Source organism: Pipistrellus kuhlii, unplaced genomic scaffold (genome assembly GCF_014108245.1).
Source record: "Pipistrellus kuhlii isolate mPipKuh1 unplaced genomic scaffold, mPipKuh1.p scaffold_m20_p_3, whole genome shotgun sequence".
In the NCBI taxonomy this organism is placed as follows: domain Eukaryota; kingdom Metazoa; phylum Chordata; class Mammalia; order Chiroptera; family Vespertilionidae; genus Pipistrellus; species Pipistrellus kuhlii.
In genome coordinates this window covers 80263506-80291488 of record NW_023425529.1, presented here as the reverse complement: position 1 = coordinate 80291488, position 27983 = coordinate 80263506, and the positions used below count along the sequence as shown (strand labels likewise).

At 39.6% G+C, this 27983-nt stretch overlaps 1 protein-coding gene and 1 pseudogene across 3 annotated transcripts in view; one reads left to right on the top strand and one right to left on the bottom strand.

Annotated features, from left to right (window-relative positions):
• Positions 1 to 11: 11 nt before the first annotated feature.
• Positions 12 to 21502, top strand: LOC118729552 (annotated as a pseudogene).
• Positions 21503 to 27020: 5518 nt separating this feature from the next.
• CUNH12orf4 (chromosome unknown C12orf4 homolog) overlaps positions 27021 to 27983 on the bottom strand; it is a 53307-nt gene continuing 52344 nt past the window's right edge. For all 3 annotated transcript variants that reach the window (XM_036457428.2, XM_036457429.2, XM_036457427.2), the window contains one exon: positions 27021 to 27585. In XM_036457428.2, the coding sequence (XP_036313321.1) occupies positions 27493 to 27585 (93 nt within the window). In that variant the 3' untranslated portion in view covers positions 27021 to 27492. The remainder of the gene's footprint in view (positions 27586 to 27983) is intronic.

Below are 27983 nucleotides of genomic sequence, written 5' to 3'. Positions count from 1 at the left end.
CAAGAGCAGTGATGCCTGCAATTGGAAATACCAAAGAGAAGCTTAAAGTGAAAGGTGAAAGTTCTGGATTTAAAAAGGAAAGAAAAAAAAGTTTATGCTGACCTTGTTAAGATCTACCGTAAACACAAATCTTCTACCTGTGAAATTGAGAGAAGGAAAAAGAAGTATGTGCTAGTTTTGCTGTTACACCGCAGACTGCGGAAGTTACTGCCACAGCGTGTGACAAGTGCTTAGTTAGGATGGAAAAACAAAATTTGTGGGCAAAGACATGAACACAAAACGTGTTCTGACTGATGGCAGCAGAAAGCCCTGAGCCTGTAAGCAACTTCAGCAAGGGATCCCCTGAGATAAGTGACAACAAACTGTTCACTGCATGTAAGGGATGGTTACACAGATTCGGGAATAGGTTTGGACTGAAAAACATAAAAATGACCGAGAGGTTGTATTTTCCATGAAAACGCCACTGCCACCTTTCTGGCAGTCAACGAGAATTAAGGCTCAGTACGACCTGCGGTTTCAGGCAGCCACTGGAGGGCCTGGAATGCATCCCTGTGGGCAAGGCGGACTGCGCTATTGCCTTTCTCAGGAGAGTTCAGCACCCAAAGACCTTGAGGAGCTGACCACAGCCTTACGCTTTGTTTCAAAGCAAGAACAAATACCTCAGTCCTCTTCTCCACAGCGACGCTGGGTAAAGGAATGTCTCACTGCCTGTGCGCTGGTGATCCCTCGTCCGGATTTTATGTCAGTCTGTTTGCACAGAGGACTAAGTCTTTGTTGTGGGTCCGAGCCATCAGGTTGGCTTCCCTTTTCCTCCTGGATGGGCTCTTTCACAGGAGCTCCTTCTCTTTCAGGCAAATAGACCTCCACTGGGGCCGCCCATTGGCTGTCCAGATCTGTCCAAATCCCAGCCTAAGTTCAGACAGAAGACCCTACTCTACTCCCAGCAGTCCTTCCACTGGGGGGAGGGGTGGGAGAGGGGGAGGAGGGAAGCCCTGGACAATCAGCTTTGTGGCCTGAACATCCAAGCATTTGCAGAGCCTGCTGGGAGGAGGCCACATTCTCCTCTCCGCCCCAGAAATCTTCTTGGTTTAAAGTTCTTTGTGATCTGTTTCTTCCATTTGAGGCTCCATCTTCCTGTTTCAGTGTAATTCCAGTCTCCCCGATCTGTCTTTTCTCTCTCACCCGCTCTCTCTTCTCCCCACTGTTCCCCTTGTCCTTTCCTGTTCTCCAGCCATCTAGACAAGCCTAGAGGGTTAGCCAGCTGCCAAGGAGGCAGCACCTCAGAGTTGGCTGACCACCATGGCCACACATCTCAGCTGAATTTGCAAAGGGGCAGAGGAGTCAGATAACTTTCTGGAGTCTCAGAACATAAGAGACTTGGCTCTGATCAGAGTTTTGCAGTTTCTCAGGTTTGCCTCTCACGATCATCATCTAATAATACCTACTGCGTGCTGAGGCAGTCATGCTCCCTGCCAGCCACCGTGCGGAGTTATGTAAAGGACTCCGGCCTAATGGCAGGCTCCCCAGTGTGGCGTGACAGGCCCCCCGTGCCTGACCTCTGCCGGCCTCTCCAGGCCATCCCTGCCTCTCTCTCTCAGGGTTTCTTGCTTCAGCACCCTCACAGGATCTGTCATTCTCAGGCACACGTAATGCTGCTTCTGCTTTAATATATTCATTTTCATTGTCCACTCTTTGCCTGGTGAATTCCTTCCCATCTTTAAAGATACAGCTTAAATGTCACCTCCAGAAGCAATCTCTGTCCACTTTTCACCTGTCTCTAAGCTGGATCTGGTGGTGTCCCTGTCTCCCCTCCTCACCTTTTCTCATTAATGTTTTGCATGTATCTCTATCACTGCCCTTATCAGGTTATCTAATAGATAAAAAGCCGGTGACTGGAAAGCCATAATGACTGGAATGACCAGTCGCTATGCCCCCCACTGCAGTCAGCGAACCAACTGATCGGGAGGTGAGGCTGGCCAGCCAATCTTCTGTGGCCCCTCCCTATAGCCGACCTGAACCCTAATTGGCCCCCACCACCTTGATTGGCCTTCAGTCTACCCCCAGTCAACTCTGCCCCTGATAGACCCACACACACCAATTGGGGCTGGGGCTGGCTGGCCAAACTCCCACGGCCAATCCCCTTGCCACTGACCCCTGATCGGTTCCCCAACCCCATTTGGGGGCTGAGATGGCTGATCCACTGCCCAGAGCCCCTCCCCCCAACCAGCACGGCCTTGGTAGGCCCCTATTGGGCGGGCTGGCTGGCCGACTTCCTGCTGTCTCCTCCCGACAGGCCTGGCCCTGATCCGTCCCGATTGAGGCCAGGTCAACCAGACCCCACCATGCATGAATTTCTACACTGGGCCTCTAGTATTATAATAATCTGAATAGGTTGTCACTATGATAGTAAAATCCTTGAGGCAGCAATAGTGTCTTATTCATGTCTATAAAGTTCATGAAATGTTTGAATAAATGTTGAATTAAAGACTTTGAATGTATGGACTTCACTAGATGAGAGTGATTTTCAACAAGAGCCAAGCCCTCTGTTAATAGGTGATCAGAATTTTGGTGGGGATGGAGCATATTAATTAGAAAAAACAAACAAACAAAACACCCACTTTTAATATTATAATTTGCATCTTGTCATTAAAAAAAAATAGTTACATTGGCAATTTCTGCTTCTACCATGTTGGAGAAACTTGTACTGGATTTGTACTTCCAAAACAGACAGCAACAAAACTGGACAAATATATAAAACAATTGGGTAAGAAATAAATGAAATGGACCCTAAGATCACATTTTCTTTCTTTCTGGATGAACTTTCCAGAACACAGAGCAGGAAAGGAGAACCCAAGTGGGAGCCCAGAGAACGCAGTGAGTTAAGCACACAGAGATCAAAGTTTGGGGAGGCAAAGGCAGACAGTATTTGTAGGGTGGAGTAACAAAGAAGAAGGTGTATGTAAAAAAAAAAAGAGCTCCAAATCTGTACGTTTGTCCTTACATCTGTGTTGAACACTAAGCCACACCAGTAGGGGAGAAGAAGGTGGCACAGGCCCCTGCTATCGTGAAGAAGCAGGAGGCCAAGAAGGTGGTAAATCCCCTGATGATGAAAAGGCCCAAGAATTTGGGCATTGGACAGAACATCCAGCCCGAAAGGGACCTCACCCACTTTGTCAGATGGCCACACTCTAATCAGCTGCAGTGTCAAAGGGTTATTCTCTCTAAGCTGAAAGTGTCTTTCACCATTAACCAGTTCATTGAGGCTTTGGACTGCCAAACAGCTACTCAAATGCTTCAAGCTGGGCTATAAGTATAGGCAAGAGACAAGGCAAGAGACAAAACAAGAGAAAAAGCTGGGATTGTTGGTCTAAGCTGAGAAAAAAGCTGCCTGAAAAGGGGATGTCCCCACCAAGAAGTCATCTGACTTTGGGAAGGGGTTAACACTGTCACCACCTTGGTGGACAACAAGAAGGCCCAGCTGGTAGTGCTTGCACACGATATGCATCCTACCTCCTTCCTTCCCTCCTCCCCCCACCCCATCCCATTGGACCAGGGCCAGGAACCTGAGGCCTTCACCAGAATCAAACCCAGGGCCCTTCAGTCCACAGGCTGACGCTCTATCCACTGAGACCAACTGGCTAGGGTTTGGGTGACCAAAATTTAAATTTATACACTGCTGGTGGGAATATAAAATAATACAGCCTTAAAAAATTAGTTTAGCAGATCCTCAAAAAGTGAAACATAAAGAGAAAGGAAAATATCTGTCAATATAAACACTTATATAATATATGAACTAGAGGCCCAGTGCACAAAAATTCATGCACTGGAGGGGTGTCCCTCAGCCCAGCCTGCCCCCCTCTCACAGTCCAGGAGCCCTCAGGGGATATCCTCTGTGGGAGGCGACTGGGATGATCAGGGGAAGGCGCCACCCCCATCACCCACTGCTGCTGGAACTGCTGGCCGCAGCAGCTGGTAGGCCTGAGACCTGGGCCTCGAAGCTGCTGTGGCTTTGTCTGGATGGATATCCAGAAGACGTCCACTCAATTATCATATTACCCTTTTATTAGTATAGATGTTCATAGCAGAATCATTCATAGAAATTCCAAAGTGGAAACAATCAAATATCCATCAACTGGTGAACACAAACAAAATGTGGTCTATTCTTACAATGGAATGAAATTTGTTGCTAGGATTACAAAGAGTTACAAAGTACTGATAGGGGCTACAAGATAGAACCTCAGAAATGACAGCAGCCAGACAGAAGAGATCACATAAATGATTTTATTTACCTGAAATGTTCTAAAAGGAAAATCTATAGAGACAGAAAGTTGATTAGCTGCTTCCTTGAGCTGCGGGTTGGGAAAGGACAGTTATTACAAATGTACTGAGGCTCTTTGGGATGACGGAAATGCTCTAGAGTTGAATTGTAGTGGTAGTTGCACAATTCTGTAAGTTACTAAAATTATTTGAATTTTATTCTTATGAATAACTTTTATGGTATACAAATTCTATCTCAATAAAACTGTTAAAAAAACAGGAGGGCTTTTCATAGAAATTAATGATTTGTCTCTAACATCTATAGGAATTGTAAAGGTCCTAGAATAGCCATTAAAAAAAAAAAAGAACAAAGTTGGAAACTTACATTATCTGACTTCAAGACTTGTATAAAGGAGAAACCAAGATGGCGGCATAGGTAAACAAATGGTCTGCCGCCTCGCACGACAATTTAAAAATTAAAACTAATATAAAGGACATATATCACCCAAAACCACGGGAAGATTGGCTGAAAGAGAAAGGAGCACAAGCGCCGAAAAGCTGAGGAGCCTAGCTACAGAGGCACACAAATCGGGCCGGTGGTGGGCAACTGGGCTTACGGCTCTTTTTTTCAACCCAAAGGGAAACGAGCTCTCAGTTTGAAATCCAGTTTCTGGGGCCATGTGGGGGACCCAGACGCCTACGGGGAGAAGCTGGTCTGTTGGCCATTGGGTCCGAAAGTGAGGGTGACTCTTGCAGAGGTGCTCGCAGCAATCATTGTTGTTAGCCACGCCCCAACCCAGTGCCCCACCCTGAAGCCCTGCCCTGAGGCCCCGCCCACACATTCTACAGACCTGCCCAGGCACCACATAGCTGCTTTTGCATATAAATGGCCTGTATTGTGGCAGCTTAATGATATAAACTGCAGCTCCAGCAACAAAACTGCCAAGTCCCAAGCAAACAGGAGAAAACTGTAGTTCTTGCGATAGTTCCTACAGGGTGGCCAAAGACAGTAGCTGAACTGCATCCCATTGGAGATCCAGAAGCCAGTGTTCCTAATGGTCAATTTCAACCACTCACACCCATAAGTGACATATTTGGGAGACGGACTCAGTAAGCAACAAAGCCTCACTGAAACAAAGTGTGTCTCCAGTGCAGCAGTTCTTCCTTTATAGACACAGCGGGACCTCACAGACAATTGGCCTGGAGATCGATTCTTCCCAGTGTACCAACAGCAATCAAGGATTTATTACACCAAGACTTTGTACTCAGCCCACAAAGGGATACCCAAAGAGACCACCCCAGGTGATTGGGGAAGCTGAACTACTGGCCCCTATAGGTCACCTACCACACAAAGCCACTCCATCAACACAGGGAGGTAGCCAAAATGAGGAGACACAGAAACATGTCACGAATGGAAGAGATGGAGGAAAGTAAACTACTGGATGACACAGAGTTCAGAATCACATTTATAAGGTTACTCAAGAATCTAAAAACCTTTGAGAAACTTGATGAGACTTCCAAGGAGCTTTGTGAGACCTTCAAGGACCTTAATGAGTATACCAAAAAAAAAAAAAAAAAAAAAAAGGAAAAGGACCAGTCATAAATTAAGCATACAATGTCTAAAATAAAGTATATACAGAAACTCAACTATAGATCAACGTACCCCAAGAATCAAACCAAAGATCTGGAATATAAGGGAAAAAATCACCCAACCAGAAAGGCAGAAAGAAAAAAGAATCCAAAAGTGTGATGATAATGTAAGGAGCCTCCGGGATAGCTTAAAGCATACCAACATCCAGATTTTGGGGGTGCCAAAAGAGAGCGAGCAGGATATTGAAGGCCTATTGAAAGAAATAATGACAGAAAACTTTCCCTATCTGGTAAAAGAAATACACTTACAAGTTCAGGAATGCACAGAACCCCAAAGAAGAGGAACCCAAAGAGGACCACACCAAGACACATCATAATTAAAATGCCAAGGGCAAAAGACAAAGAGAAAATCTTGCAAGCAGCAAGAGAAAAACAGCTAGTTACCTACAAGGGAGTACCCATACGACTGTCAGCTGATTTCTCAACAGAAACTATGCAGGCCAGGAGGGAGTGACAAGAAATATTCAAAATGATGAACAAAAAGAACCTACAACCAAGATTACTCTACCCAGCAAAGCTATCATTCAGAATTAAAGGTCAGATAAAGAGCTTCACAGACAAGAAAAAGCTAAAGGAGTTCATCAACATCAAACCAGGATTACATGAAATGCTGAAGGGTATTCTTTAAGAAGAGGAGGAAGAAGAATAAGGTAAAGATAACAATTATGAACAACAAAAAGACATAAAATACATACCTACCAACAAGTGAATCTAAAAATCAAGTGAATAAAAAATCTGAAGAACAAAATGGACTGGTGAATATAATAGAATCAGGGACATAGAAAAGGATTGGACTAACAATTCTCAGGGGGAAGGGGAGCTGAGGAGTCCGGGAAGAGATTGGACAAAAATCTTACACCTATGAATGAAGACAGGGACGAGGGTAAGGGCATGGGGTGGAATTGGGAATCAGGTGGAGGGAAGCTATGGGGTTGAAGGGGGAAAAGAGGGACACCTAAAATAATCTGAACAATAAAGATTTATTATTATTATTTTTAAAAGACTTGTATAAAGCTGCAGAAATAAAAAGGATGTGATATAAGACAGAGATAAGATTAGTGGAGTAAATAGAGATCAGAAGTAGGTTCATACATATGTAACAACTGATTTCAGCAATGATGCCAATGCAATTCTACAAATTGTGCTGGGATAATCCATGGATGTAGTAGGCAGACAATTTATGCATACTTTATGATTCCATATTTTAAATGAAATGCTACAATAGACAAAAATAACCATCTATAATGACAGAAGGCAGAGTGGTAACACCCTGAGGCAGGAGTGGTGGAGATTGACTGCAAAAGGGCATGAGGCGCCATGCTGAGGTAATGGAAACGCTCTTTAACCTGACTGCGGTGGAGGCTGCACATTTTCAAAACTTATGGGACAGTATAATTACAATGATTATCTTTTATTCTATGTAAATTATGTTTTAAGCAAGTTGATTAAAGTATGACTTTGAAACTTCAAATAATAAAAGAAAGGTCATACAATGTCGATTCTACGGTAATTGAATGGGAGCACTGATTCAAGATGTTTGAGAAATACAAAGAAGACACTCTCTAAGGTCATCACCTCCCATTTTCTATGACTCATGAAAAAGGTTGAAAGCTCAATGAAAGAGGTTTAGGCTTGGCATCAGGAAGAAATTCTAAGCAGTAAACATAGAAAAATAATTGACTTAGGAGTTAGAGAGGCAATTAATGGTCATCTTAACCAACTTTCACCCTAAATAGGAATCCCCATTTTAGAGTCTTCTATTAGAAATTTATTACAGAGACTCTGCTTGCAAATGCCACCCTACAAAGAAAATCCATTTTGGACTTGCCCATTTGTTGAAAAAAATTCTTGCTAGTATTGAATTGGACATTTCTCTCCTGGCAACTTTTATTCTTGGGCTTTAGTTACCAATTTTGGGTTTTACTGTTATGAGAATAAGTCATAATGTGCCTCTCCTGAAAGTAGTTTTTAAAAAGAGATCCCATATACATGGTGGTCAGAGAATGCTGATGAATGTACTTGTAAAGACTTGCATAGTTTCTGTCATCAGTTGGGGGGACCGGGATTGTCCCAGAAATACAATGACTTAAACTTTTTTGTCAATTCCTACAATTCCGCACTTTGAACATAAGGCTCTGTTGTATATTTACAGTGCCTAACCCAATTTACTACATACAGTGAGAGAAAATCTTGGTCTGCAGCTATGTTCTCTGAGTTTGATAGCAGGATGCAAATATCAGATGGGAGCTGGACTCAGTGACCTCTACAATATTGTGGTTCCAGGGAAGTTACAAGTACACCATTCATATTACTCATTCACAGTGTCATACCTGCACATGTAGATAAAGAATCTGTGGCAAAATACTATTAGCTAGTTACCTAACACATGTTCCTTTCAGTCTGCTTTGACATGCAACTGTGTAAGCATGTAATGTGGTCTATGCCAACCATCTTGTAATCATGAAGGAAGAGACAAGAAAACTGCAGAAGGTTGAAGAACCTGATATCAACAAGCTGCTGAATTTACCAACCCTGAAACCTTCCACCTCTAGATTCTTTCATAAGTGAAATCAATCCTGTTTCACTAAAGCAACTCTAAGTTGGGTGCCATATTTTAATCTCTCTCTCTCTTAATTCTTTATGACCTCTTTCTCTAGACAGATGAATTATAACTAACACAAATTCCTAGGCCATCCTATTATGCAAATCCTAGAGAGATAGAGGTACATCTTTTAGCTCTCTTAGTATTTAGGTGGTAGGAAGCTAGCCTCTGGGATGAGCCCCATTGTACCTTGTTTCCTGGTATTAAGGTTCTTGGCCAGCTTCTCACTGTATTGAATCAGGGCTGGTCACTGTGACCAATTGAGTATGGTAGATGTGATGGTGTATGACTCCTGATGCTAGAGTCATAAAAAGATTGAAGCTCCTATCTGGCCTCGTGGTTTGCTTACTCTTGAGTAAGCCAGCTGCCATGTTGTGAGGACATTCAAGTGGCCCTGTGGAGAGCTCATGTGGAGAAGGATTGAGGCTTCTCACCAATAGCCAGTACCAACTTGCCAGGTATGTGAGTAAAGCAGGTGCTCCAGTCCCAGTGAAGTCTTCAGGTGACTGCAGCTCTGGCTGACCTCTAATTTATCTTCTGAGAAACCATGAGCCAGAACACTTGGCAAACCATTATTATTTCTTGACCCACAGAAACTATGAGAGATAATCCTTCCCCCCCCCCCCCCTTATTTCAAGTCAGTAAGTTTTGGTTGATTTGATACACAGAAATAGATAATATAGAAAGTCCTTTTGTGTTAGGACCAAAATGTTACTGCTCAGTACTTGCTTTCCAAAGCGCCACTGATGATTTGTTAAATTTCACCCACAATTGACTCAAACTGGGGTTTTTCTTCTCTTTGCATTCAGCCTGTAAGTCAGATGCTCCAAGTTGTTCCTCTTCTAAAAACAACTATTTCCTATTCTTCACCCCTTCCTTTCTTTCTCCATTCTTTCTAAGTCTGTCTTTTGGTTTTTTACTCTAAAAGCATCAAGATTTTCAAATTATTATTATTAAATTCCTTAGGGGTCAGCAAACTATATCTTACTGGCTGAATCTGATCTTCTGCCTGTTTTTATACATAAAGTTATATTGAAACTTTATGTTCTATTGCCCATTTGTTTACATATAGTCTATGTCTACTTTTGCACTACAGAGTTGAGTAGTTGTAATAGAAACCATATGGCCACAAAGCCTAAAATATTTACTGTTTGGCCCTTTTCAGAAAAAGTTTGCAACCCTACACTTAGGGTTTTTAGTATTTTCTATTGTGTGCCACTCTTTCCAGGGCTTCTGCATTGAAAACTCTAGGAAAGAAGTGTCACAGTGCATTGTCAGAGGGAAGAGTTCAATTTAACGATCTAGGGCAAGCATGTCAAACTCAAAGGCTAACATGGGCCAAATAAACTAGGTTTGTTACTATTAGATTCCTATATCCTGTACTGTAAACATCAGTACATCCTACATGTAAAGTTGTGGGGTGGGGGAATGGTTCTTCCTTCCTTTCCCTTTCCTCTCCTCCCCTCCCCTCCGTTGCCTTTTCTTTCTGTGTGGTAAGAATGTGTAAAATAGCACCAACATTTTAATTCATTAAAAAGCCACCCAAGGAGAGGGGAAATTTTTGTCCTGGAAGCAGACACGCGTGCGCGCGCACGCACACACACACACACACACACACACACACACACACACTCACACACACACACTCACACACATACACACACCACAAACCAGGCCAAGCAAGTCTGGCATAAAGTTGTCATGCCCTGACCCATAATCACAGAGCTCTTCTCAGCTCTGGCTCTTCACAGAGGAAGAGGAACAAGGGTAATTCCAGCTATTACAGGCTCCTGGGCACCAAATGAAACACTGCTGTAAATTGTATATAATCAGTGAGGAAGACTTCTATTTCTCCGTGGTTATGAATGGGACTTTTCCTTCCTCTTGTCTAGGAGGAAGGGAACAGGTTTAGATCAGTCTGGGGGAGTGTCATTTGGTGGAGATGACCAGAACTCTCTCTGGATCCTAGGAGGGTCCCAGTCCTATATTCAGGATCTGTGTAAACAGAGATTCTTATGTCTTTTCTTATACCAAAATTTCCCTTCTTACCACACAATTTATGTCCTTAGAAACAAGCATGTCATAAGGGGGTGGACATTTTCAGATGCCTGGAAAATTTCTTGGTCATCCTGTGACATTTTTGCAACTTTATCCAGATAGTCTCTGCCCTCTGGAAGATCACAATTTTGTAGGAAAATGCTGACTTACAAAGGTCTGGACCCTTTAGAAGCACAAGGAGGTGGACTCATCAGATATGACATACATTTCTTTCTGTTCCTTCTAGATTAAGCTTTTAGAAATGAACCTTCCAGGGGTGACTGGTGATGTCCTACAAGTGGTGATAGTGGTAATTGGAGATTGAAGTTCCCTTAACTATTCCCACATATATACCAGGGCTGTCCTTCAACACATTCTCTCTCAGCCCCGCACACTGTGTGGGATACCAAGAAAATGAAGTGGGTAGTAGAACCACTTTCACTGAGGACAGTCTTCCAAAATGGAAACAAGAATTGCACACACAAAGCAATTAGAAAACCAGACAGAAGAAAATACATTTCTGAACTGTACAGAGAACAGAGGGTTCCCAAGTGGAAGAACATGGTGTGAAAGTCAGGGAAGATGGAGCTAAGTTGTGTAGGAGTGGGGTGAGCGGAAAAGAGGGGGTAGGCTGGGCAGGTGGAGAGCGGTATCCTCCATCCCACAGACTACAAGTCATTCAGTCCATCCTGACCTAGTTCTCACCACCAGCCTTCCTTTCAGCTTCCCTTTGTGCTTTATAGTATATATAGTTATATATAGATATAGATATAAATGTAGATGTAGATATATAGATATAGATATATAGATATAGAGATATAGATATATAGATATATAGATATATAGATATATAGATATATAGATATATAGATATATAGATATATAGATATATAGATATATAGATATATAGATATGTAGATATGTAGATATATAGATATATAGATATATAGATATATAGATATATAGATATGTAGATATATAGATATGTAGATATGTAGATATGTAGATATGTAGATATGTAGATATATAGATATATAGATATATAGATATATAGATATATAGATATATATAGATATGTAGGTATGTAGATATATAGATATGTAGATATGTAGATATATAGATATATAGATATATAGATATATAGATATATTTCAGAGAGGAAGGGAGAGGAAGAGAGAGATAGAAACATCAATGATGAGAGAGAATCATTGATAGGTGCCTCCTGCATGCCCACACTGGGGATGGATCCTGCAACCCGGGCATTTGCCCTGATTAGGAATTGAGATCAAAGTTCAATCACTGAGCCATGCCAGCCAGGTCCTTTGTGCTTTTTTTTTCTTCTGCTTTTTTTCTCTCATTTAGCACTTGCCACTATTTTCTATATTTTATGTTGAGTTTGCTATCTATCTGCATCAGTTGATATTTCTCACATACCATTTTTTAAATGTAAGTTTCTCTGACAACTTTAGTTTTTATTAATATCTTCAACTCTAAGTCCCTTTTGTATTATAATTCTTACTTTGGTGTAAATTTTAGTAGGCTGACAGCTCCTTGAGTGAAGTTTCCATCTTTGTGGCTCAACATACCATACTATGTCTGGCATTGAGTAGGCACTTTAAAAAGTGAATGAGTAAATAAATAAATGCATGTTGCTAATCTCTAAATGATTCATATGTGTGCATATTTTCAACTAGATCACAAGGTCTTGCAGAAAGGGCCAAGGTCTTTACCTGAGACTTAGCATTAGTTCAGAATAGGTCACATGGTTGACACTTCAGCTACTTATTTATCGGATGGCTTGTCAGAGAAAGTTGCCCTTTTCCCACTTTATTGGTGATGGGCTGGAAAGGGAGGACACTGAATAGGCAAGGAGAATCCCCAGGATGCCTGGTTGAATGGTGGTTACTCCACCCTTAACCACAAATGGTTCATTGTCCACCGCCTTTGGCATCTACAACAGCCTTTGGAAGAAGATGTAGCAATTTCCCCGCTCAGGTCTTATTTTTAAAATCAGCAACTCAGAATGCTTATCGGAAGTGGGGTCAGACAGCTCTGAGCTGCCTGAGAGAAGATACAGTGGTTGGTCCTTAATTTTGGAACTCTACTTCCCTGGAAGAAGAAGCCAGGCTAAAGGAGAGAGATGGCTCACCCAAAACAGGTCACAGCTTCCATGGATATTTGAATTTTAGATAATTGGAGTGGGATGAAGAAAGTAGAAGAGGCAAAACTAGAGTTAGGGAGACAAGTTGAAGGGATAGTGTGTAGATTAAAAAAAAATAATGCCCTGTTCTATGAAGGCACTAGTGGGATGAGGAAATGAAAAGATTAGAAATAAACTGAGAGGATTTGGTAATTTTTAGATATAGAAGTGAGAGGGATGGGCCATGAGGCAGTTTCCATTTGAAATTCTTCTAAGGGAAGAAGCAGTCATGATCTGATAGTCCAGTGGTACAATTTGACTTCTTATTTAGTTGAATGCATAAGATAAATTTCTTGTCTCGGTACTTTTGTTTGTTGGTTTGTTTGCACAGTATCACAGTCTCAGTATTATCACTTCAGTGTAATGTAGAAATCTATCACCATACAAATTCCTTTCTCCTTCTTCCTTTATGTTGTAGTTGTTTTGTGCATTCCATCTACATACATTGAAAACCTCATTAAATTATGTTATAATTTTTGCTTTCAATTGTCAAATATGCTTTAAAGAACTCAAGAGAAAAATAGCCTATTATATTTACTAAGATCTTTTCCATTTGTATTGCTCTTTCTTCATTTCTGATATTCCAAGTATTCTCCTGAAAGACAATTTTCTAGTGTCTGAATAAGTTTCTTTAGCAATAATTTTAAAGGATGGCTGCTGGTAATGAATTCTCTTAATCTTCCTTAATCTGAGAATGTCTTTATTTCATCTTCATTCTTGAATATATTTTCATTATATTTAAAATAGAATTCTGGATTGATAGTCTTTCAGCACTTCAAATAAGTTATTCCACTTTCTTTTGACTTCCATGCTCTCTGATGAGAAATTTGCTATCATTCAAATTGGTATTCTCCTCTAGGTAATGCATTGGTTTTTCTCTAGCTGCTTTCAAGATTTTTTTCCCCCCTTAGTCTTTAGTTTTCAGCAGTTTAATTATAATACGTGTCTGGATGTAGGTTTCATTGAATTTATCCTCTTTGGGACTTATTGAACTTTAACTTATTATTTTATATTACTGACTATGCTAGAAGCCTGGTGCATGAAATTTGTGCAGGGGTAGGGTTCCTAGGCCTGGCCAGTGAACAGGGCTAATCTGTGGGGTGACTAGCAGGGTGATCAGGGCCCTTACTCGCACCCACCTTGACTGGGCACCAACTGCCACCACTGACCATCTGTCAGGGCCTGCAGGCTGGGGCAGCTCTTGCATTGAGCATCTGCCCCCTGGTGGTCAGTGTGCATCATAGTGACCGGTCATTCCACTGGTCCTTCTGCTGTTCAGTTGATTTGCATATTAGGTTTTATATAGATAGATTTGTTTTAGCACCATATTCTATCTCCTGTTGTGACTCCAATGACATGAATGTCAGATCTTTTGGTATTTTCCCACAGGCCCCCAAGGCTCAATTAAATATTTTTTTAATCTTTTTTCTCTCTGTTATTTAGCATGGAGAATTTTCTATTGATGTATCTACATTCACTGATTTTTCTCTTTGTCATTTTCATTCTGTTTCTAACCCTGTCTAGTAATTTTTTTAAATTTTGATTATTATATCATAGTTTTTATCTATAAAATTTCCATGTGGTTTTTCTTTATATATAGTCCTTTGTCAAGAATCGTTTTTATTCATTTTAATAAATTTTGGTCTTCTAGGCAGAAATCTAGGGTTTTAGTTTTTCTACTGGGTTGTGTACTTCCTAATTTTTAAACATTTTGTTTACTTGTTTTATTTCCTCAGCCTGAAAGAAATCTTCCTCAATTCTTTGTCAAGTTAATTAAAATTAATTTTTCATGTCTTACCTCAAATGTCATTTACTCCTAAAAACCTTCCCTTATGTTCATATCAATTATATTCCTCTTGTTATTCTCCCTTAAAAGCTACCATAGTTTATAATTACATATGTATCTAATTATTAATTTAATATATGTCTTCTACTAAGTAGAAGATAAGATTATATGTCTTCTTCAGCATTATGCAAATTTCTAGTATCTAAAATTGTGTATGATACTCAATAATATTTATTTAATGAATAATTTTATCTTCCATCTATCCACCCACCCATCCATGTCTTGCTCTATTCCCCAAAAGATATGAACATCCTCATATCCAAATATGGCCTGACTCTCAAGAATCAAATTAAATCTTATCTTTTTACAACTTTATAATCTGTAAATCATTCTTACATCTCATTTTTATCTTGCCTGATTCTATGAAGTTAAGAGGAAAATGGTATTAGTCATACTATATAGATTGAGAGTCAAAGAAATACAATATTTTGTTCAAGGTCAAAGCTAGTTAGTAATGGAAGTGAGGGGTAGGGCTGATAGTGGGGCGAAGCAAGTGAATTTCCTAGGGAGAAAAATTTAAGGAGGTACTTACTGTCAGGGTTGTGAATGTTTGTACAACCCTGAGAGTGGGTGAATTTTTAAAGGTCATGGTCACAGCATCTCATTTGCCTCATCTTAGGTTTGGCCCTACTGGTGAGTGAATTAAGATCTGACTCCAAAGTCTCTTCTGATATTCTGACAGAGAGCTCTAAACAAATGTCACCACCTATAGATTTAGATCTCACCTTCAACAGTGTTGTAATACATTTTGGAGTCACAGATATCTGGCTTTGAGTCACAGCTTCTCTCTACTAACTCTATTGTCTTGGGCAAATTATTTTCCTTTAGGTACAAAATGGATACAATGTGTATCTCATAGGTTTACTATAAAGATTAAAATTATGTAATGTAGGCATGCCAATCTGGTAGTTAACCTTAATATTTGTTCCTTTCTTATTCTACAGATATAGAAACAGTAGTTCTTTGCTGGACAAGGCACCCAAAAAAAGGGACTCCATTTCTCAACTTCTTTTGCAGCTGGGTGTAAGTATATAACTATGTTCTACTCAATGGAGTGTGAACGATACTGATGTGTACAAATTTTAGATTGTGCCTTATTCTCACCTTCCCCTTCTTGTTGACTGGAATGCAGACATAGTGGCAGGACATGACTGATCCAAGAGCAGAGCTGGCATTTTACAATAGATTGGACTTGAATTAGAAGAAAAATTTTCTCCCTTTTCCTCTAATCCCTCCTCCCCCAGGAGAATATGTTTTTATTGGTTCTAGAGAGAGAGAGGAAGAGAGAGAAAAAAGATCAATGTGAGAAACATTGATCGGTTGCCTCTCATATAGGCCCTGACAGGGGATTGAGCCCACAACCCCTTGGTGCATGGGACAACACTCCATCTTGTCTTCACCAATGTAAGTTTGAGACTTGCTCACAGAAGTTGAACTTAGATCTAAATTTGTGCAGTAGGTAAAGCAGCATAGGACTTAGGAGAGAGTGTATAATAATTGGTAACATATTGGTAAGTATTCATCTGTATGTTTCTGTTAAAATCTCATTCATTAACATATATATATATAGCTTGAGCTCAATGTGTGTGTGTGAGAGAGGGTGGGAGCGAGTCCATGCTATAAGTAAATTTAGAGTTAAAATTTATACTATAAATGTGTTTTTGGAATGAACAGTTTTGATAAATTAACATAAAAATTGATTTTAAGCCAATAATTGCCCTGGATAACCTAAAAGAAACACATGTTAAACCTTTCTGGAGAAATATACTTTCAGCTCAGGTTATATAAACTTACTGCAAAGATTCAATGAAGGCAATCTCATAATAAAAAATTTACAAAGAAAACAAGAACATAATACACTGTGTATGAGAATGTGCAGACTCCAGAAACAGAAGAGATTACCAATAATTTAAGATAATTAATTGGTCTTAAATGACTACATTAAGAAAAAGGAAAGATCTCAAACAAACAACCAAACATTACTCCTCAAGAAACTAGGAAAAGAAGAAGAAACTGAGCTCAAAGTTAGAAGGAAATAAATAAATATCAGAGCGAATTTAATGAAATAGAGACTAAAAATACAACAGAACATTTTTGGGTAGAGAAATAACATCCCTCAACGTAATAAAGACCATATATGATCTGTGCACAGCTAACATCATACTCAATGGTAAAAACCTGAAAGTTTTTCCTCTAAGATCAGAGTAAGACCAAGATGTCCACTCTTACCATTTTTATTTCACAACAGTTCTGGAAATCCTAGTCAGAACAATTAGACAAGAAAAATAAATAAAAGGTATCTAAATCAGAAAGGAAGAATTAAAATTGTCTTTATTTCCAAATGACATGGTATTATGCATAGAAAATCATAAAGACTCCATAAAAAACTGTTAGAACTAACTAACTCAGTAAAGTTGCAGGATACAAAATCAACATCTAAAAATCAGTTGCATCTCTGTACAACAAACTATCAGAATGAGAAATTAAGAAAGAAATCCATTTATAATTTCTATTAAAAAGAATAAAATACCTAAGAATAAACTTAATCAAGGAGGTAAAAGATTTCTACTCTAAAAACAATAAGACATAGATAAAATAATTGAAGAAGTCACAAATAAATTAGAAGATATTCCATGCTCATTGTTAAAATGTCCTTACTACTGAAAGCAATGTATTTTTTAAAATATATTTTTATTGATTTCAGAGACACAGAGAGAGAAACATCAAGGATGTGAGAGAATTATTGATTGGCTGCCTCCTGCATGCTCCCTAATGTGGTTTGAGCCCACAACCTGGGCATGTGCCCTGACCAGAACTGAACAATGACCACCTGGTTCATAGGTTGATGTTCAACCACTGAACAACACATGCCAGGCCTGAAAACAATCTACACGTTCCATACAACCCCTATCAAAATTCTAATACAGTTAAGATAGCTAGGAATAAACTTAACTAAGGAGGTAAAAGACCTGTATTTGAAAAATTACATGACATTGGAAAAAAAAAAAGTAGAGGAAGACATAAACAAATGGAAGAATATACCATGTTCATGGATTGGTAGAATCAACATCATTAAAATGTCCATACTATCAAATCAATCTATAGATTCAATGCAATCCCCATTAAAATACCAATGGCATATTTCACAGACTTGAACAAACTCTCCAAAAATTCACATGGAATAAAAAAAAGATCCTGAATAGCCACAGCAATCCTGAGAAAGAAGAACAAAGTAGGAGGGATCTCAATACCAGATATCAAGCTATTTTACAAAGCCACTATTCTCAAAACTGCCTGGTACTGGCACAAGAATAGATATATAGACCAATGCACCTAAACAGAGAACCCAGAAATTGACTCAAGCCACCATGCACAATTAATATTTGACAAAGGAGGCAAGAGCATACAATGGAGTCAAGGCAGTCTCTTCAATAAATGGTGTTGGGAAAATTGGATAGTTACAAGCAAAACAATGAAACTTGACCACCAACTTACATCAAACACAAAAATAAACTTAAAATGGACAAAGGACTTAAATGTAAGAAGTGAAACCATAAAAATCTTAGAGGAAACCACAGGCAGCAAAATATCAGACATACACTGAGTGGCCAGATTACTAAAATCTCTGAATGCATATAATCTGGCCACTATATAATAAAAGACTAATATGCAAATTGTCCCTTCGACCAGGAGTTTGATCAGCAGGTAGGCTGGCCAACCACCCAAATCCCCTCCCCCATGGCCAGGTTGGCCAGACCCCACCCATGCATGAATTCATGCACTGGGCCTCTAAGACATATGAAAGCTGCTCAAAGTCACTAATCATATGAGAGATGCAAATCAACGACAATGAAGCTTGAGTGAAATAAGCCCCATTGTCATTTTGATTTGCATTTCTTGGATGGTTAGTGACTCTGAGCATGCTTTCATATGTCTCTTGGTCTTCTGTATGTGAAATAAGCCAGTCAGAGAAAAATAAATATCACATGATCTCACGCATTTATGGTAATGAACAACATAAACTGATGAACAAAAACAGATCCTGAGACAGAGAGACATCCATCAGACCATCAAACTTCAGAGGGAAGATAAGGGAGGGTAGGAGTAAGGGGGAGAGATCAACCAAAGGACTTGTATGCATGCATATAAGCCAAACCAATGGACACAGACAACAGGGGGGTGAAGGCATGAGTGGGGGTGGGTGGGGGGAAATGGGGGAATAAGGACACATATGTAACACCTTAATTAATAAATAAAAAAAATTAAAAAATGACAATGAGGTACCATCTCACACCTGTCAAAATGGCTATCATCAACAAATCAATAAACCACAAGCGCTGGTGAGGATGGGGAGAAAAAGAAACTATCTTGCACTGCTGGTAGGAATGCAGACTGGTGCAGCCACTGTGGAGAACAGTATGGAGTTTCCTCAAAAAATTAAAAATGGAACTCCCATTTGACCCTGTAATCCCACTTCTAGGAATATATTCCAAGAAATCAGAAACACCAGTCAGAAAGGATATATGCACCCCTATGTTCAAAGCAGCACAATTACAATAGCTAAGATTTGGAAACAGCCTAAGTGCCTGTTAGCAGATGAGTGGATTAGAAAACTGTGGTACATCTACACAATGCAATATTACACTGCTGTAAAAAAAAAAAAAAAAAAAAAAAAAAAAAAAAAAAAAGGAAAAGGAACTCATCATTTGCAACATCATGGGTGGAACTGGAGAGGATTATGCTAAGCAAAATAAGTCAGTTGGAGAAAGATAAATATCACATGATCTCACTCATCTGTGGAATATAATGAACAACATAAACTGATGAACAAAAAATCGATCCAGAGACAGAGAAGCATCAGACTGTCAAACTTCAGAGGAGAGGCAAGGGAGGAAGAAGGGGTAAGAGATCAACCAAAGGACTTGTATTAATATGTATACATATAAGCATAACCAACGGACACGGACACTAGTGGGGTGAGAGTATGTGCTGGGGAGGTGGGAGTGGCCGGGAAAGGTCAATGGAGAAAATTATTTTAATAGCTATGTATGGACTGGGGATGGGGGATGGTGTACTTAAAATACCAGGGGTCCATTCTATAAAGTATTAATATATGACTGTCTAACCACTATGTTGTACACCTGAAACTAATACAGAAAATTATTGAGTGTGAACTATAATTGAAAAAAAAGATAGAAAATTGTATGTTATACATCACAATAAAAAAAATTCCAATAGCATTTTTCACAGAAATAGAAAAAATAATCTAAAACTTCTGTGAAGCTACAAGTATCTCCAAATAACAAAAGCAATGTTGAGAAAGAAGAACAAAGCTGGGGTATCATATGTACTAATTTCAAACTATATTACAAAGTAATAGTAATCAGAACACTATGGCACTGGCATAAAATCAGACACCAATGGAACAAAATAGAGGACCCAGAATAGACCCATGCATAAATGGTTAATTAATTTATGACCACGGTACCAAGAATATACAATAAAGAAAACACAGTCACTTCAATAAATAGTGTTTGGAAAACTGAGCAGCCACATTCAAAAGAATGAAAATGGACCCTTGTCTTACAACAATCAGAAAAATAAACCCTAAAATAAACTAAAGACTTGAATGTAACTCTCCTAGAAGAAAATATACGGTATAAGCTCCTTGACATTGGTCTTGGCAACAAGTTTCTGGTTTTGACACCAGAAGCAAAGTTAATAAAGACAAAAATCAATATGTGAGACTAAATCAAACTTAGCTTCTTTAGGGTAAAGGAAGCCATCAACAAAATGAAAAGGCTACCTACTAAGTGGGAGAAAATATTTTTAAATCATATATCTCATAAGGGGTTAATATCCAAAATACCTAAAGAACTCATACAACTCATTAACAATGACAACAACAAAACAATCTGATTTTAAAAATGAGTAGAGGACCTGAATAGACATTTTTCCAAAGAAGACATACAGGTGATCAACAGGTACATTAAAAGGTTCTCAACATCATTAATGATTAGGAAAATGAAAATCAAAACCACAATGAGATACATCTTATAGTTCTACCTATATCAACATGGTTAAATCTTAAAAAGCATGATATGGAAATTTTAACAAACAAGTTGTTGAATGACATGCAGAAAATAATGCTTTCAATATGACACTTTTTCAGTATCACACATTTTATGATTATATTAAAAGAATAAGTATATATACTATATAGATATGCATTGAAACTATAAATAAATCCATGAGAATGATGAACAACAAAATTAAGGTAGTGATTACTGCTGAGAGGATAGAGTATGATACAATGATCACAAAAATATTCCCAATTTTTCTACTTATGCTGTGTCCATGCTTTTTGCATCATAACTTTTGTAGTACTTCTCATCAAAATGTGGAGGAACTGATGAGTGTCAGTTCTGAATCAAGGCTTCAAGAATCATTGTGTGATTCCACTCTCTTTAAAGCTCTGCTGCCGCCATGTGAAGGAGTCCTGGCCAGTTTTTTGGAGGATGAGACCCACTGCAGGGAAGTCCATGTTTTCCAGCTGAGGTCATCCTATTCCAGCCTATAGCCAGCTAACCTCCAACCACGTGAGAGAGACTAGCCAACATTATCAGGGGATCTGTACCTGACCTATTGAGAGTGACAAGGGTTCCCAGAGGGTACCCCCTCAATGCCAGAGAAAGGCAGGGCTAGGCAGTCTGCTCTCAAGGGGCTCACACCCCTTCTGGCCCACCGCCTGCTCATGTTTCCACTTTGACTTCTGCCACACCCATGCACACCTTATTATGCACTGACTGTACACCTTCACCATATACACTGGCTGGTACTGTGAGTTATACAATGTGTTCTTTTCCCATTTCAGGCAGGCTGTAAACTCCTGGAGGACATGGTGTTTTAAGCAACGTAGTGTCTGTCCTTACTATCTAGTGAAAGGAAAGAAGGAAAGAAAAAGGTCAGACAGGAAGAAAGGAAGGGGAGACAGGAAGCAATGAGGGAAAGGAAGGAGAATGGATAGTGGCAAATATTTATAGAATGACTATATGCCAGGTAGTGTGCACTTTCTTATTTAATCCTTCCAACTACTCAGTGAGATGGATACTATTACTAATATTCCTAGTTCACAGATGAGGAAACATGCTTCTGAGGGTTAGGTAATACTCCCAGTGTGACAGGCCGCAGTGAGTAAATCAGGGTGTCCATGCTTGAACCAGGTTTGTTTATGTTTAACTGAGTAACTGATGCTATACTGTTGCTCTGAGTAGAGTTTTGAGCACAGATTTGTTGATAACAAGAAACCAGAATTCATTATAAAAAGAAAGGAGGGAAGGATAGAAAGTAGGAGAATAAAAGAGGGAGGGAGAGACCTACCAATATCTTCTCTCCCTGCAGATGTCAGACCTAACCTGTGTCAGCACGGTTTCTGCTTAATTCTTAACCATCTCCAGGAAGGACCTGTTTGCTTTTCTGTCATGTGTTTCAGGTTTCATTCCCCATGTGCCAAATGTGTCCAAATAGCTATTTATGCACTCTCACCTGTGAGAGAAGACACACACACACACACACACACACACACACACACACACACACACACGGTTGATTTTTGTGCTGTGAACACTGAATTAGCAAATCCTGAACCATTACTTCCCAGGAGAAATATAGGGCTAGATTCCTGCAAGCCTCTCATCAGATACCACCAGCAAATCTGTCTAGAATCTTTTTTATGTGTGTTTCTGTTTAAAGACGACTTATTTAACAGATTATTGAGGAGCACCATAACTCATGCTTGGATAAGCTGATCTAACACATGTGTTCGCCATGAGGCACCTCACAACCTTTTTTGCACTTAGAGCACTGGACAGCACTTCAGCACTATGCTTGGGGGCCATTTAAAATAACAAAATCAAACTTAACCGATTTGACTCAGTGGATAGAGCGTCAGACTGTGGACAGAAGGGTCCCAGGTTCGATTCCAGTCAAGGGCATGTATCTTGGTTGCGGGCACATCAGCAGTAAGGGGTGTGCAGGAGGCAGCTGATCGATGTTTCTCTCTCATTGATGTTTCTAACTCCCTCTCCCTCTTCCTCTCCCTTCCTCTCTATAAAAAAATCAATAAAATATATTTTAAAAAGTAAAATAACAAAATCACCAAAAAGCACAACAATGTGAAATATGTGGCAGTAAATAGACTGTGAGGACACCTATTTCTGTCCTCTCAGCTGGGAATGTGTGTGGAGCAACTCAGTTTTTTCACTGCTCTGCACATGTCCTCAGATGATGCCGAAAGTGCTGTCAAAGGTGTTCCAATTCATTCTGAGGACCAGTTACAATATCCACACAACTAGGTTTTGATGAAACTATTGCTTTTGTAGACAACTATGTGCTTTTGTAAAGGACTTGAGCAATTTTGTAGTTGAAGATAAATTTTAGTAAGTAGGGGAATTTGCATGTACAGAGTGCATGATTAATGAGGATTGACTATCCTATATAATAAAAGCCTAATATGCAAATTGCCCCATTCATCTGGAGTTCCACTGGGAGTTTCACTGCTCGACCAGTTGCTATGATGCGAACTGACCACCAGGGGGCAGACGCTCCAACCAATAGGTTAGCTTGCTACAGGTGCTGGTGGATGGACAGGAAAGTGAGGTGTGAGATGAGAGCCAGCAGGAAGCTCCCAGGGTTGGGGTTGGGATTGGGCGAGATGGCCTTGATCTACCCTGATTGCTGGCCAGGTGGAGGGACCCCACCTGTACATGAATATCATGCACCAGACCTCTAGTATAGAGAATAAAGTTTGGCAAGCCTTAGATATGGATCTATCAGAAAGCCTGATATATTTTAGATTTTAACATATCAGAAGCCTTTTTTCCCACAGAGGGGGAAACCAGCAAGAGATGTGAAGTGTATTACAATAATTTTAATTTTGTATATCAAAGAGGACAGACATCACAAGTACCTCTTAGTCCTGCAGGGCACCTCAGAAGGCTACTCCTCCATTTCCCTGCTTTTGTTGGGATTTTGTCGTGGCCATCAGAGATTGTCAGCATCACAGAGATCATGAAGAAGCTTGTCAACTATTCTTTCTTTAATCAAATAATTCCTAAAGTAGCATCACCTTTGGATAGGTTTCCAGAGTCCGAATCTTGGAAGAAACTTGGCAAACACTTGCTGTTTATTGAATGGGATCCCTCAGGTCAACCTGCTACTTATATTGTCCTTATCATAGCCCTTTCTTCGTAATATGCTCTCAGATAACTATTTCTAAAATTGTGATCCCCAACTTGGGGTTCCTAATGGTCCTTAAAGGTGTCTGAAGTATGTAATTGAGCTGTTTTAAAAGTCTTTCCAGAAATACATTTCATTAAGATGAGACCTCACAGGATAAATAAATGGCAAGTTTTTCTTTTTATAAATTTGCCCAGAATCCTACAATGATAATTCTATGTGATACTATGTATGCTGCTAATATCATCTATCACTCAGACATGTCTTTTACAAAAAGCAGACCATTGCTCAAATGATTGTTAAATTGTTTCAGTTGTTTACTAACTTTTCAAAATATATTTCAGAAAAATATGAGTTAGATAATGGAAATGTTCTTTGACGGTTAAAGGATAGAAAAGCATTTATCTAAATGATTCTATAATAATTACATGGTTTTTCATTTAAATAGTTGTAATTTTTATTATAATGATTTTTACAGTGCCACAATTTCCTTTGAGCAAAGCAGTCCAATCTCATTTAAAAGGGAAAACTAAATAAGAGAAAAGCAATTGTGTTTATCTAGAAACTAAAAATTGCCCTAAGGATTCACTCTTTATCTCTGTCCATTCTTCCAACACAGCTCTGCTGATTCTCAGAGGGCCTCTAGCACAGGCATGTTTCTGGAAATTCATCTTTCCTTTGTGGAACATTTTTTCTTTCTCTGAGAATTAGTCTGGACCCAACTAAAGCGACACAAAAGGGAGCAGAGATCTGCCAATTCCCAGGCACATTGTTTCTGCTGAAATTCTTTTTCATGCATTTCTTCCATTCCAGCCGTAGTGCCATCCTGAACACAGCTGGTAACACACTTCTTGGTCAATGGCAAGGTTACAGCCTTGTTTTTTTGCTTTGAGAACAGGAATGCGGGGAGGAGGAAAGAGCAGCAGAATGAGACCTCAGGCTCAATGCTCCCACTTGATTCCCCGGACATATTTTTAAGTAGGGGTGTCGAACTCAATCAGAGAAGGGGCCAAAATCTAAAATCCAGCCTAAATCGCGGGCCGAATGGTTTACTGAACAGTCATAAACTGTCATTGTGATGGAAACGCAGCGGAGTGCAGTGATGACAGCGCGGTGCGGGCCACATTGCAAGGCCTGGCGGGACGGATTTGGCCCGCGGGCCTTGTGTTTGACACATGTGTTTTAAAGGCTTTGAGGACCAGATTGTCATTGTTTTGGAAATAAAATAGAAAAATTCATGCTCGCTGAGAGACTTCACCGTTATTAGTGCTAAGGCCCAGGCCCTCCAGCCACCCCCAAAATGCTCAGCTTCTCTCATCAGACCACTTATCACTGCCTCCCTTCATTCTATTTCTGCTCTTCAGACCTAGAATGGCCCTTCTAGTCTCTGCTTACTAAAGCTCCTTCTTCACATCATTCATGAAGTTCCGGAACCACTCCCTTCTAAGCAGCCCTCTAGAACTCAGAAGGCCAGAATCTCATCCTTCCCAGTCCAAATACAGAACTCCAGACTTCCTCATCTACTGCTTCACTAAAGCCCCCACGATTTAAATGTGAATAGTTAGAGACTTACATTGTATAATGTTGCTAACTTAAGTGTTTGGTGTGTCTTCATATCAGTGATGTAACATCTTGCCATGTGAATAATGAATACTTAAATTCATCTTCATTTCATAGGCCAAATAGAAACTTGAAATTGCCCTGGAGTGAAAGCTATCACTTTATAATTTAATAAAACAGCCCTGAATAGACAATGGGTTGGGCAGCTGCATTCACCAAGTTTCTGCGAATGAACCCTCACTCCCACACCCTGACCCTCGATGCACCCTTTAAGATGTTGGCTACACACTTACAGAAATTCTGTGTAGTCTCAACGCCTCTTTTTGAATGCCTTTTGTTGACTGGCCCTCCTATACCCACCTCCAATCTGACCTGTCACATTACAAACACATAGAGTCTCTGACACTGTTCAAGCACACCCCTAGTTTCTACCTCTATCTACTTTGCTTTGCATTAGAACCTGTCTTAATGGTAACAGCAGTGTCTGGAAGACAGTTCCCTGCTCTAAGGGTATAATACCCACCTACCCTTTTCTTGGTGGTATCACCAGGTTCCTTGAAAAAGGATTTGGAAAGTGTTAGTTTGTAATGGACAGTCTGGAGTGGATAAACTCCTTAGGGTGGTTACTTGGACAGTCATTTCCTTGAGTAGGAAATCAAGACTAATTCCGTGGTGTGGGGAAGCATTTTGCATGCCAAGAGTTTCTCCAAGTTATTATATTTAGGCATACTAATTGAGTGCTTTTTGTTTTTTGGAATAAAAATATACCATTTTATCATATCAAAGCTCCTCCATATCATTCCATTGGCCAGTTACAATACCCATACAGTTTGAATTTGACAGAACTATTGCTTTTGTAAATGCCTTTGGTCAATGTAGTCAGTACTCATTGCAAATGTTACAGATGGGATACATGAGCGATATGCAGCATTTGAAAAATTATTTCTACAAAGAAAAACAATGGAAAAGGAGAGGAAACAGAGCAGATATAGAAATGGGGACATCATTATCAGCAAAAAAACCTGCAAGTAGTTGAAACAGGTTTGGCTCAGTGGATAGAGCCTCTGCCTTCGGACTGAAGGGTCCCAGATTCAATTCCGGTCAAAGGCATGTACCAGGGTTGCGAGCACATCCTCAGTAGGGGGTGTGCAGGAGGCAGCTGTTTGATGTTTCTCTTTCACTGATGTTTCTTTCTATCCCTCTCTTTTCCTCTCTGTAAAAAAATCAATAAAATATATTTTTTTAAAAACCTGCAAGTAGAAGAATGGTTAAAGAAGTTGGGAATGCAGACAACAGGATGGAGAAATAAAAATGATCCTCATTGTCTGACTGGCACAGTACTGATGGGCACTACAATGCTGAATGTGCTGGTTTAGGCTAACTTTCCACTGGGCTTGCAAATAAGCACACAGTTTTCCCAGCCCACAAAATGTTATTAACAGACAAGGGCAAGTCATATAAGGAAGATAAGACAGAGGAAAAGAATCCAATGTCTTTTTCTGACCATGAACTTATAAAACCTTCATAAGAGTACATTAAAAACAAGTTATTGAAATAGAAGAATTTTAAAAAAGTATATGTCTCATATATTGTGTTTCTACAAAAAAGTTTCACAAGATGCCCAAATGTGCAATGTATATTTCAGTGCCTTTTAATTTTCGCTTGGCAAATAAGCTAGAGGAAAGATTTTATTTGTATGCTTAATTAAGTCTTGTACCTGATATGATTCATACCTTTGGGAAAAGACAAATGTCTTTATGAAAATGCAGTAAACACTCTCCTACATCAAGTGTCCTTGTATGAGATATACCGCTGTAGAAAGTTTAAACCTACTAGTACTCACAGATAGGATATGACAATAGGGAAATACATTTTTTTTTTTTAGAGAGACTTTAACAATAAATGTTTACAGCAGGGGCTGATCATCAGCCTGTACGGTAGATGAGTCTTTGGAATGTTTAACAGACATCTATCACAATTTGATCTGTGGCTTGAGTCACAAGTTCTCTTTCTGAGCATCTTTGCTTGATAGAATCCCAGCAGAGCTCAAGTTCCTGGCGAGTTTAACAATCCTCTTCTGCCAGCGTGGTGATACATAAGGGTTTAGTGCTTGGATGTCAGAGTAAGTGTTGATGATACACGGAAGATCTGGGGAAGCATGTTACTAAGTTGGTAAAACATTTCTTCAGAAATACTCTGTAAGAGGTTAAAAAAAAGTTTGTATTTGTTAAATCATAACCGAGTTTTTAAACATTTAAAATAGTTTAAATAATGAAACTAGTTCTAGACATGGAGTGCAATATGTAAAAATTATCTATCATGACTGGTTTAACTGCACAGCTAAGGACTGGGGTGTTTTCCTCGCTCCATCCTCTGAGAACATATGTTGTTCCTATCAAATAAGGTCTGATGACCAGAAAGACCCTAGATAACACTAGTCTAATCAATTATAAAAGTGCCACTGATTTGCCAAGGGCCACACAGAATACAGAACCACTTTCTGCTGATGCCCTTATATATGAGCTCTTCAAAAACTATATGACATATATGTGGGGGGAAAGGGTAAATGAGTTAAGTTTGGTTTTGGGGTTAAA